The 13,762-nt window shown below is 35.8% G+C and overlaps 1 protein-coding gene across 1 annotated transcript in view; it reads right to left on the reverse strand.

The window, feature by feature from the left end:
• DMGDH (dimethylglycine dehydrogenase) overlaps positions 1–13,762 on the reverse strand; it is a 42,475-nt gene that overhangs the window by 5,778 nt on the left and 22,935 nt on the right. The window contains exons 11-14 of the mRNA XM_026865776.1: positions 11,611–11,741; positions 9,946–10,163; positions 8,915–9,072; positions 7,793–7,852 (exon numbers count right to left, since the gene is read on the reverse strand). Coding sequence (XP_026721577.1) covers positions 7,793–7,852; positions 8,915–9,072; positions 9,946–10,163; positions 11,611–11,741 — 567 coding nt within the window. The remainder of the gene's footprint in view (positions 1–7,792; positions 7,853–8,914; positions 9,073–9,945; positions 10,164–11,610; positions 11,742–13,762) is intronic.

The following is a 13,762-nucleotide window of genomic DNA, read 5'->3' on the forward strand; positions in this document are numbered from 1 at the left end:
CTGGTTAAGGCTTTTTGTTTTACAGTTTTTGTGCACCCATGTCAATTGTACACTAATATATTTCCACCATTATTCATTTTTGATTTATGAGTGCATGTGCATTAATTTATTCCAATCAAAACAGCATTTTGGAAACTGATTAATTCAAGCTCGGACTGGCTATAACAACTACTTCCTGTTTCTAGGACAAAAATAATCAGTTTGTGTATTGCTTCTACTTGGTTTGTCACGCTAAATATAATGCAAGAAAAAAATCCCATTCAGAACAGTATAATTCAATAAATTAATATTAAACAAAAAAAGACAAAACAAAGAAAAAGAACAGAAACAAAGGAAAACCCTAAATAGTTCCCACTCAAACATATATGAAATTTAAAGCTGCTCCTATTGTCCAAATTTAAAAAAAAATAATCACTTGACATGCAGTAACAATGCAAAACTTTTACTACTTAAAGCAAGGACAGTCCTAATAAACTAAGCCTAAAATACAGACTTTCCATTATCTTGACATGAGTTCTCAAAGCATTAAGCTTTGGCAAATGTAATGTTTTTCAGATAAAATAAGAATACGTCTTAGATAAAGACAGCATCTACTGCTTAGTTTCATATTCTTTGACTGCAGTTCACCAGATTTAAAAAAAAAAAAAAAAAAGATGAGTTCTACTTTCACCTGGTGCTACTTAACACACAGATTATGATGGAAAATCACAACACAAAGTCAAATCAGTTAAGTTTTTTAAATAGCATATAGCTAAAGAGAGCCTATTGATTATCTCATCTGTTAACATATCGGACATATGTATTTTCCTTGCCCTTCTCATCAGGCTTTTACCTTGTGTAAGTTACCATGCGTTTGCTAGCACAAGATAAAAACACCTTCCCCCCACCCCCCCCCAAGAGTTCAGGAGGCAGTAACCAATGAGGTGATTTTCTAGGCACAGTGACATACCCTGAGAAGTTTAACTTACTGTGTTTCAAGTGTACTTGACTTTTAATGGCATACAGATCGTAATTCTAATCCTATGTGAAAAACTTTTGTGTCTTAAGGGAAGTAGGGGAATACAAATTATCTATAAAGCTTTCAATTTTTTTTTTTTTTTTTTTTTTTTTTTTTTTATGCAGTTTAGCAGAATAAAATCTAGGTATCTAGGAAGAAAAATGTCATATCCATTCCACAACAACTGGCAGCAAAGATATGCAAATCTCTTAATAATGAAACGTTGTAATTTATTTGAAATGCTACTTATGACTGTGGGCATACAGCCAATTATGTACACAAAGCCACCCAACTGAGTAAGGCAGCACCAACAGCTGCTGCGATCTGCTGTAACCATCAAGTTACACCATGATGGAGACAGCATCAGTGCAGTATTTGAAATTAATTATTCTTAGTTGGATGCTCTTGAATAACTTCAGGGTAACACTCCAAATGATATCCCCCTCACCAGGGTAATAACTGAATAACATTTTCCTCCATAGGTAGCAAATATTTGACAAGTTTCCTGTAGCAAACTCTGGCTACAGTTTACACAGCACAAAACAGTTTTCTAAGGGAGATGTGGCCAGTCAGTATGTATGGCACTGCATCACGGCATCTTTCATTCAATCTACCTAAGCCCTTCTCATATGCAAACAGCCAGCTCTAAGAAATTAATATGATAAAAACAACTTATGAATTATGGAATTTTGGCTCAAAATTCCTAGCTTAGTGGGTGCTTATTGCTTCACATAACCTAACAAACACACTGGCAATGATGTAAGTGTGCATTTTATACTGAGAACAAAATCACTGCAGATTCTTTACAATGTGTTTCATACTCTGTATCAATTTATGGAACAAATCCTCTGGTTTATGACCCTCTGGTCATCACATGAAGTAACCATAGAATATGGTTTCACTCCTAAATTTTAATTTGAATGGGGACAGAATTTAGGTGGGAAAGTACACTGAATAAATATCTTGTAGGCATAATAAATTGGGATTGAAAGAAAGAGGAGAAAAAGGTACCCTTCCCCACTCTCAAATACCTAGTACTTTTCCATCACTCCATCCTTTATCAGATCCCTCTGCTTTACCCCTAAGTTCTTTATCCCTTCTTCAGTAAAGCCTGTGCTCTTTCTTCTCCCTCCTCCCTTTCTTGTGTGGAGTAGAGCTGCCACAATACACAACCTTATACCAGGTTATGGAGTGGGATCAGCAATCACTGCTGTAGTCATTCCTCTCAGAACAGGAGGGATGCAAGTTGCAGAAGTGAAGGAAGGGTGGACAACAGCAATAAGGGGGAATTACAGAAACTCTTGAAGGTCAGCCTGTCCAGCACCAAGTTGGAGCACTGCTCCCAGCAGACCTGGACAGCAAGTGCCAGGCATTCCACCCACTAAGCCTGCCCTATACACCCTATACTGAATTGTAGAAGTGAGAAGATTAAAACACAGCTCCCATTTTAAAATCAGTGATTGTTTAAGGGGGGAAAAAAAATTAAAAACACAGCAAATAATTAAAAAGTGGAAAACATAAGCAAATGGCTACAAGTGGTTGTTTTTCTGCTTGCCACTACTCACTCCTTGCCTCCATGTTTCTGAAAGCACAGGGTGCTGCTACCAGATGAAAATTTTACATGGATAATGATACGAATGACTACATATGCTGAAATGCTGCAAAGACCCAGAGCCAGCATCTACATCTCTTCTGCCACTTTCTCCACTCTCTCTCTTCACCTAATGCTGGGTGATGTTTGTGGCCAGAGCACCAGATGATCACAGCAGGTCTGATAATTCTGCTAGTGCTCCCTTTTCTGAGGGCATGTTCTCTGCAGTTGGGCCAGTTCAAACTTTTTTGGTGTTCTTTCTCCAAACTGCATTTGTGAAATGATAAAAAAAAAATCCTTTTCCCTAAAAAGATTTATTGTTTTGTGCTTTAACAAAACAGGACATACCACCTTAGACCATGGTAACACGAATTGGACTGAGAGACATTTCAGGCAGAGTGGCCAGGAGGGAAACAAATGACTGGAAAGAGGATGGCATGAACTGTAAATTTCCAAGGCATAAAAGGGTGGAGACACAGCCTTCGAACTAGTTTCTCCTGAGATAATAACTTAGGTATAGTTATGCTGGAGGCTAGGTCAATACTTAGGCACTGTATCTTGTCATTCACCCACCTGTGTGAAGCTGCTGGGCATAACACAACTTCTATTCATAATGAATAATGAAGTAATTAAATGTTCCTGTGTCTAATAGATGCAATAGTAAAAGCCACCAAATGCCAAAGTAAGAAAAAGAAGTAGGACTTATAGACTAAGAGGCTTTCTTTGACATCAAAAATGAGGCAGTCACTGAGTAGGGTTGGCAGAGAAGAAATACAATTATCCATAAGCAGATAGGGAAATGAGAAGGAAACAAAGGATAAGTATGGGGTGGGTGGTTTTTTTGTGTGTTTTGGTTTTGGTTTGGTTTTGGGTTTTTGTTTTGTTTTGTTTTGTTTTGTTTTTAAAAAAAATAAATAAAGAGAGAGAGAAACCACAAAACCGCAAGCTTGTAGAGTAGACCTAAGAAAAAGTGAGAGATTCTGAGTATTGTAAAATCTGGAAAGAAGCTTGGAATGGAGAACAAAGAAAGTACCCCAGCAGTAAATAAACAGGGCTGCAACAAGGACACACTGCCTCTGATAACGGTATTTCCTCCTAGCGGAAACGAGCACTACCTCTCAGCTAAGCGCCCAGATCCCGGCCTGGAAGGGCGCACTGGAGCAGTCCCAAATGGTTTCCATCATCTACCGCACTCTTCCCAAAACGCAGTGAGCTGTTGCTGCAGAGAGAGTTGCCAGGAGATGGCAGTCTTGGATATAGCAAAACAAGTTACAAAACTACAAATCGCTAACCACGGATTTTTGTAGCGGTACGCTCTTGTTGACTGTTGGCACTACTGGATTTACACCGAAAACCCTCCTGACAGAGTTCATTTCTGTGACCTACTCAAATTTTTAAGGTTTTTCACCTTAACATCAACTTTTATTAGGACTTCTGGTCCGTTACGCTCAGGGAAAAAATAGGCTGTTTTAGGAATACTGAATTAGCTAAAAATAACCCACCACTTCAGAAGACCAAAAAGACACATGCTAGCAGGTTTTGAAGATGCAATCAGCCTTGAAATAAGGAAATACTTTTTTCTGTATGTCCATAGTGAACACAATAATCATTAATAATGTTTAAAGTGTAGCAGGAAAGCATTTTCTAACATAAAGACAGTGAATCACTTGAACAGACTGCCCAGAGAGATTGTGGGATTCTTCAGGACTGAGAGGTCTTTGTAATTTCACACATGAAATTTTTATACCTATGGCAAGGTAAACACAGATGTAGTTGATTCTGCCATAAAACAAAGGTCTGGAGTAAATTAACATCTGGTGATAGCTTATCTTTTTCTATTACAGTAACTGAAAAATCCTATAAGTGTAAAACAGGGTTTTGAAAAATAAAAAGTATTCAGAGGCGATATATTATATTTTTGACCACTTACACCTGAGAAAGTGCAAATGTGCAGAAGAACTAAAACGTGGGATGTGGAGAAAAAGAATTGCAAATTTTTCTTTTTTAAAGATGTTCTGTGAATTTTCTGCCACAAAGACTATTAGGACTCTATCAAGTATTTAGTAGCAGAGTGCTTATTCATGAAATCAGGCTATCTAAATGTAATTGAACAATCAAATGAAAGACTACAAGTGCTAGAAAAAAATTCCACCCCTAAAACAGACAGATTTTGAAGACATTGTATATTCTAATTTAGAACTTAATCCTGTTCCTGTCCCTCCTTTGGTTTAAACACAAACCATCCCACTCATCTGTGCAAGGAAGCAACTAACACCAACATTAGAGAAAAAGGGAGTATCAAGCTGAGCCTAGACAAAACCACATAGAACAATAACCTTTTTTCAACCTTACTGATAAAATGAAAGTTGCCACAGAAATCTTGAGGAAACGTATTTACTCATTGTCATGCTAGAATTTAATAGACTGTGGGTGAAAAAATTGTCAACTTGAGCTTTTAAGATTTTTTCCTGTTGCTCATGACAAAAAAACTACTAGTCCGTATGTACCTGAAGATGATGCATACACCAAACTTTGTAAACTTAGAGAAATATCAGGATTTCATTGGGAATTTGCATCTCTTCATATTTATTGCACAGATAGTTGAATGTCCTCTCATGGAAATGAAAATACTTTTTGATTGTATTACCTTCATTGGCATTTCGTTGTTCATTCACTTTAATCTATTTAGAAACTGGTCACATTTGCCATGACATATCACTGGAGGTTCACCTATGTTGAAGTCTTTTTGCCCATTCTGTGAACTATTTCAGCTGCTTGTTGCACAGTAAGAAGCACTCTAGTAACTGAACAGTGCATTTTGGTTTTAATTTACACAGAAATCAGCACTTTACCCATCTGGGTGTGCATGCTTAAAGGAACAAAGCTTGTTAGGAAATTAAAAGACCAAGATGTCAAAAAGAAATACTAGGTATCTGTTTCTTGTACTTTTTATCTCATTTGCCCTTTGTGGGAGAAAGTTTTCTTTAAAATAGGAACAAAAGATAACAGAGTATTTGGCTTGTATTTAGTCACAGTGGCCTGTAAGAAATGCTGACGTTTATGCCATGCCAAACGGACACCAAAATCAGAGGCATGGAACTGGGACTCAGAGCCCCAAAGTGCCAAGAAACAGAGTAAATAATCTCACATTGCACTTCATGCTACAATGTTTAGTCTGCTTCCAATTATCTGAGTTAGCTCAGGTACCTCTGCAGTGTCAACATACAGTCACAAGTGCCCTCATTTGAGTTAATAAATAAACATTGATTATTTCCTTTTTCCCATCAGATCAGCAGAACTGGCAAATGATTTTGGGTGACATCCTGCATCTATGCTGGAGATTCATTCCTGCCCATTTGTCTGAAATGTGAGTATCTTCTCCAGAGAGTTGTTCCAAGCCTGTATTTCAAATGTGCAGAGGAGTGCAGAGCAATAAAGAATCATGTGCTTCATGCACATTAGTGCCTTCATATGTTCTGCATGGGCATCTTAGCAAGAAACAGATTTCCCTGCTTATGGCTGCTTTCCTGATTATTCTTTTTTTTTTTTTTTAAAAAAAAAAAAAAAAAAAAAAAAAATGGAAGTGGAAAGAAAAAACAGTAATAGTAGCATTATTTTTTATTGCATTCCACTGTAATCCTCAGGATGGGAAAGTCCTTCATGAATAAATACAACAGAATCCTATTCTATAAGAGTCTGTATTTCTCTTGCATGTGTCATTTACTTTGATTAGGGCAAAATGACTCTACCCAATGGAGACAGCTGTAACTCCACTATATGTAGGAACTGCCATTGACACCCCTGGGAGCACCTTGCCTCAATCCTGCACAGGCTGAAGAACTTTAACATCTATAGACAGGTTCAACAGTTGGAGATGAAAAGCATTTTCCTGGGCTTGCCCCTGTTCTGGTGAAACTGCCTCATAAAGCACCTTTTTAGGTTTAACATGCCTCTGTAATTCATACCTACCCAAAGTTTAAGATTTGTTTATTTTATCTGTTGCACAGTGCCTCCACATAACATGGCAAAGAGTATCAAGGGTCATGTATTATCTGATTTACTACCATTTCAGGTATAAAGGAAACATAAATAAGAACAGAGTTTGTCCCCATATCACATCACATCATTGTAAAGATTAAATGTTTCACAAACATTAATTTTTCTTCTTGATCTCCCTTATGTAAAAATGCTGCCACTTTATTTTACAGATGAAAATCCAGATGAGGCAAAAGATTAAGTCAGAAATAGCCCCTCATTTAGGGCACTTAACTTGAAATGACTAGGACCTGATTTTTTCCATTAGAAACTTTACATCCACTATGCAGTCAACTGCTGTTTGAGTTGATGGGCTAACTCGTAGCAACAGATGGCATTAGAGCTGCACAGGAAACTATTTCACCAGGTTTCATGGAAAGGTCCTCAATTTGACAGAGTCTGGACATTTAGTTTGGGATTCACTTGGACTGGAAAAGAGAATTACAAGCAACTTCTGTTTCAAAGAGACTATAAGAGAGTTTGAATTGTTAAAATATTAACATAAGAAAATTAGGATGCTGATAAAAGGAGATAGAATTGCATGTTTTCATTTTTACTGCACATTTCAATTCAGCTAGTCCCATTCTCTAAAATTCAAATCAGACAGGAACAAGTTATGAGCAGAGGACCTCTTCAGAAATTCTGTGAATTAGTTATTTTTTAACCAATACATTAATTTAACTTCTAGTTGACTTACATGTAAGTTGTCAGTCAGCAGTTCTTCTAAAAAATCTATTGTTTTTTTTCAGGAGTTTCTGTACTAGAATGGTAGCCAGAGAAATGACCCTACAGACAACTCCTTTAGTGAGAATGAGCAGGTGAAACATTTTCACAATATGAATAGGCTTGTTCAGTTTGTATATACATACCATATGTTTACAAAAGCATGACTCAAATTTCTTTATGAAAATAAACCACAGAGTTATTTTTCATGTAGACAATATTTAGTATTTGCAACTTTCTGATCTAACATATAATTCTGTTAGCAAAAAACATGGAAACATACGAAACATTTTTTTAAACAAATCAGTATTTATAAAGCAACTATTTTTATAATTGCTCAGTTTATTTTCTAAACCTATTTTATTTTACAAATAATGATATTTTTCTTTTCAAACACTTAAAAGACTAATCTTGGTAATAAAAGAACACTGAAAATAATGACATACCTTGTTTAGCTTTACAAAGTAGTCCAGTCCCGCTTCTAAAGGATTAGTGTCACAGTTCATCTGTTAAAAAATATAAATTCACTATCCATACATGATGGACCATCATAGCTTTTGGGTTGGGGGGTTTGTTTATTTATTTGTTCTGTGTATCCTTCTATTTACTCCTGTGTCAATGTCTTACAAGTTGCATATGTGCAACTTCCATTTGAATACATTGCAAGCTTCAAATGTGCAATTTCAACAGAATATTTACTATTATGCCTAATACAAAGGATAGATATATAAATCATTCATCTAAGTTTCAATATGCAAAGTAAGCACTTATTTCAGTAAGAAACAGGATTTTTCCTCAGAGCAGAATGGAAGCTGCAGAAGATTGAATAACTGAGGTATGCACATTAATTCCACACAGAAGAATGTCATACCTAGAGAGAAAAATAAAACACAAAGCCAATTGTATTCACCACCTTCTCATTAGGTATAGGGGCAAAGATCTGTTAGGCAGCATTTGAGGAAAGAATGAAAATAATCGTCACAAGACAAATAAAAAGGACCCCTAAATGCCCACCATTTCACCTTCCTGAGTTCTTTTGTTTCCAAAGGAATTAGGAAAATTTCAGGTAAGTAGAAATTATATTGATTTTCCCCAGATCCTCTAGGCCCCCTGAGTAGCTCTTTATTGTGAGTGAGCAATTTTGGCAGAAACAAGCTAATGGGAAATGAAAAATTCCAAATACATTATGAAGCAGGAGTAATTGGCCTCTCATGACATAGTTATTACAAAACCAAAACATTTTCAGAATCTATCAGCCAAACCTTTGATTTCAAAACACTAGAGCTCAGAAAAACCCTCATAATTTTGTTATACACAAGAGGGAAAACCATCAGTGAATCAAAATAAGTGTCTCTTTGCCAGCAGTGTAATTGATTATACTAGCTATTTTTATTTAGAAAATACACTGTTCAGAATTATAGCAGCTTTTTCCTGCTCAAGTTGAATTTTCTTTTCATGCTAAACTGAGAAACAACAAATACTATCTATGCTAATTCTGACTAAAGGCTGTATATTCACAATTAAATAAAAGAAACAGAAAGAATAATAAAGAATTCGTATTTCCTGACCTCTGCCCCCCAGGCTCGGAAACCCTTTTCCAGTCTTAACGCATTCAGAGCATATGTTCCAAAGTTATCAATTCCCTCTTTTTGGCCAGCTTCCATGATTGCACGGTAAAGAGCTACAGAATCTTCTTTTCTATGATAGAGCTCCCAACCCAATTCACCTGTTACACAAACAAGATTAATGGTTTCACCAGCTCAGCAATGAAACAGTCCTAATAAAATACAATCCTATCCTTGGTAAAAAGTGTGGGTCAATCCTATAAGTGTTAATTCACATTTTAGGGTCAATGCTGCTATCACATAGCAAGTCTAATTCCTGCAATAACCATCAGAGGACTTATGCCCTAGATCTGAAGCAGTGGTACTATTATTCTAATTGAAACTGTTAACTGAAATTAGGGAGGAGGGGAGAGAGGAAATAATCAGAATAACCAATAAGAAAGGTCATGTAACAAAGTCACAATGAGAGATGAAGCTTAAGGGCAATATGAACAGATGATGACAAGTGAACAGCAAGTGTAAGCATAAAATTAATGTATTGTCTCATATATATGACAATAGAAAGAGAAAATGACAAGGACTTCAGCTGCTTCAGAATGCTCTAAATTCAGTCTATTGCAGTAGAGATGGACATAAAAAGAAATAATAAAAAGTGAGAAAAACACTCAGCACTACAGCATTATATTTTCAAGGCACTTGACAAACACTAATAAACAGTAATCCAAAAACAATTCTTGACGTTGGTTTTGCAGCAAATACCACAGGGGTTATCAGAGCTGGCCTTTTGTTCTGTAAAATAAATATTTACACTATAGAGTATTCTAGAGAAAAAGATCTTGGAAAACTCAGCACAGAGTCTGACCATATCATGTTTGAAAATCAATGTGCTGTTTCCTCACACATTTATATACAAAATGTAATTAACCTATTGCTTATGAATACATGATGAGATCTATTTTCAATGTAATTTTAGTTATACTTATTATTCTATACATTGTTTCTTTCCTTAAGAGTCTGTTTTCTCTATTACTTACCTGTGTATGATATCCTAATGGCAGTAACAGCAATATCATAAAGTTTCAAATGTCTAGACTGGAGAAACTTAAATGAACCATCGCTCAGATCTTCATTTGTCAACTTCTGGAGGACCTGTCGTGCATACGGACCTGCGACACCAAGTACTCCCATCTCATCTGTCATGTTTTCTATTTCAACTTTGTATCCACCTCTCATTACCTCCTCTTCTATCCATCTGCCCATAAAACACAACACAGATGTTAAATTTTTAATGAAAAATTACTGATTTCAATAAAATTTAAAAAGGAATAATTTTTGATTAGTATTCATCTTCCCAGTAGCTCCCAGTCCCACACCTTTGGAAAAAAAAAAGGAAGTAAGTGCTACAATAGATAGTCAAATCCCTCATTGGTGTTAAACTGTTTTCTGGTGAGATACCAATACAGGAACACAGGTATCTGGGATACAGCCAGGAAAGGAGAGAATTTAAATAAGTGGAGCAGTATTCTTCAGAAGAGAGAAAGAAGTGATCTCATAGGACTGAATACAGATTTGCCTTTGGATCCAGAATGTGTTAATAAAATGTCAACATACAAAAAGAGTAAGCAATAAACACAGTGAACATAAGAAATCTTCAAACAAATTCCTGTGTCAACAGAAATGTACAACCAGGTTTGTTCCTGAATCACTGATTACAGTATGTGAAGTATTGACAGGAAGTTCAGTTTTGATTTAATCAAAACCATTAGCTATTTATTGTCTTTCAGTAAGTTTACAAAATAAATTAAATTAGTATTTTAAAATTTCATTAAGTACTACTTTCTTAAGCAGTGTTCAAAGATCACAGGCACAGTGGAGTACCAAACAGGACTGTAGAAATGTTGTAGAATCAAATGCATTAGACCAGATTCTGCTATTTGGGTCCTGAATGTGCCAACAGTCCTACTGATTCCCATGGGACTGTTATGAAACAATATATTATTCACTGCATGTTGGGGTAGCAAATTTCAGTCTTTTATGTACTGGCTCATTTTGAATAACTGATTTGTCAGCAATCTCCAGTAAGAAAAATTCTTTTCCTTAGTATGTATGTGAAGCCACTAATAGCACTAGAAATGTCACTGCCAGTGCTCATCTATGAAAAACATTTTAATTAAGTTATCCTGCAACTGCTTCTATTTCCTTTCTTTCTGTCATTTTACTTTGTGACCCCAGCGCCCAAAGCAGAAGACATTATCAGAGTATCAGGAAGACTGCACTATCCACCTGTATTGGCCAGGTCAGTGCCTCTGGGGTCATCCATGTTTAAAGCCAATTTTTTTTTTTTTTGCGTAAGAGAAAATACTAGAAAGGAACAACCATGTTGTGTTCCATCATACAATGGCAAACACAAACAGGTTCAATAACAAAACAAGAACTAACTCCATTGAAGTATATTACATAACTATTAGTAAATTCTCTGTCTTTTTACATCAGCAATAATCGAGTATGCAACTGCTTATACTTCAGGATTCAAGTCAACCAAGTTTCTAAGAAAACAAATCAATAAATAAGTAGAATTCTCATAAACTTAGTGAAAGGTTTGTTGAGTAATAATGAAAAATTTGGCACTTAGTAAAAAGATTTCTATATTAATGTGACTGTACAGCACTATGTACTTACTATATCAAAAATAAACTAACCTCAGATCATGGAGTTCTGACCCTGAGCCAGTTACAAGCATAAATTCTCCGGGATACAGTTGAGACACTGTTAGCTCAGCATAAACTTTTCCTCTTGGTGTTAACATATGGCTTATATTTGTGGAACCTACCTAAAGAATAAATTTGCAATTATTAAGAATGCAAAATAAAATTTCAGAATTCTTAAACATTTATATATATGGAAATATGTCTTCACTTGAAACAACAATTTTTTAGTGTTTGTCCTGCTATGCTATAATAAGAGTGGACAGATACACAATTGGCTAAGCTTAAGATCTACAGTAGAAACTTCACATTTTTCTTTATAGAAAAAAATTGAAATTTTTGAAATAACATAAATTAATACCTTTATAAATGTTTGTTAATTCTTATTAGACAAGGCATTCTTAGGCTACACTTGATTTCAGAATGCATTTTCAATGCAAATTTAATTTTAGTTTGTCCTCTGATCTTCAGAATAAAAAATTATATGTGTCATTGACATAAATATTCTTTTTCAGTCATATATATAAGGTTTTCAGGATCCAAAAAGGGTAACATTTACTTTGACCCTTACTTTAAAGAAATACTCAGTTGGCTTATGCTTTTGTGGCCCTGATTTATGTATGCTTTTATATTTTATGAATATGCTGACTATGAATCTGCACCTCTGTACATTTGAATCAGGTTCTGTGTAGAATTATGATCTCCAGAGGCAAAATTTCAACTAACAGTTGTCTAGCTGTGACCATAAACCATACACATGGTCATACAGGTATCATCCCTAGAAAAAAAATGAATGTGCATAGCTGTTGTGCTGGTCTGGTTCTAGAGGAAGTATTCAATGTTTCATTCTGCTTTCATAAGAACCTTGTCAATCACCCAGTCAGTGTTCAGATTCCACACATGGAATGAATAAAAAAAGGAAAACTATTGCAGATATTCTTCTGTTAAGTCATATTACATTAATATAGTTACTGGCATATTACAGGCACATAGCTGAATTTTCAGGATCTGATGCTAGTCACAGTCAAACTGTTGTGATACAAGTATATCTCCAGTAACTTCAATGAATTATTTTATGATGCAGACAAGCACAAATGGTACAAAAAATCAGACTACTTAAATAACCAACTGTTGTGAATGCTGGATTTTTAAATGGACTCATAAATTTTTCATTCTACTTTGCTGTCTAGCCTCCTTTTTAACCTTAGCAACATTGACCTCCATAGAAAGCACTTGCTTAGTTCTCATAATTTCCCGTTTAATCTTGCTTTTCTTCCAACACAGAAATATATTCAGTGTTACCCATGCCCACTGATGACACAGTTACCTTGCTGCTACCCCTAACTAGAAAGAAAACAAACTTTTAATCTATCAGAATTGTTATCAGAAAATTAGTGCAGTAAAAAAACCCAAACCTACATGGCATCAGATTCTTCTTTCTCCTAAACCTACAGGATACCATTCTTGTGTACAGCCTTCCCATTCAGTTGGCTCTGACCTCTGAGAAGTCCCAGAGTACTTACTATTTCCCTATGCTTCTTCGCTCTGGTGTCTGAAGCTCCTAAAACCATCACCTACAGCAAAAACTTAATGAAATTCTGTGCTGAAATGAGCACTTCAGAAAGGGACAATCTGCTTGCTGGAGGTGTGTCTTTGAAGTTAAAGACACTACATGAGAGATGTTGACAAAGCATGAAGATACAGGAACTCATGAAGCACCACCATAAACCAAGGATCAAGAATAAGAAACATGGGGAAGTTTGTCACAGTATGTAATTTTTGAAAACAGGATCATATTCTAAGCATTTGTGAGCAGCCACACTTATAGAGAAAGGACCGGTGTGAGCTGAAAGCTGAATATCCAGAGTATTTGCAACCTTGCCTGCTCCAGGCAGGCAGTTGGAAAATGGTCAGTATGAGAGGGTGGAAAACAAGCACAAGTCATATTTGAAGAAAACCCAAACAATAAAACTATTCCCTTGGGCATCCAAGAAGAATACAATATCCAGCTATGGTCAGGCAAAAGCACCTTTCACTGCTCTGCTGCTTCAAGCTGCCACAGTACAGCACAGTTTTAGGCAGGCAGCTGCCAAGCTATTCTACTATTACTCTAAAAGAATTCCAGGTCAGATTCACTTGGACTTCT

Source organism: Athene cunicularia, assembly GCF_003259725.1.
Source record: "Athene cunicularia isolate RWA chromosome Z unlocalized genomic scaffold, athCun1 chrZ_part1, whole genome shotgun sequence".
Classification (NCBI taxonomy): Eukaryota; Metazoa; Chordata; class Aves; order Strigiformes; family Strigidae; genus Athene; species Athene cunicularia.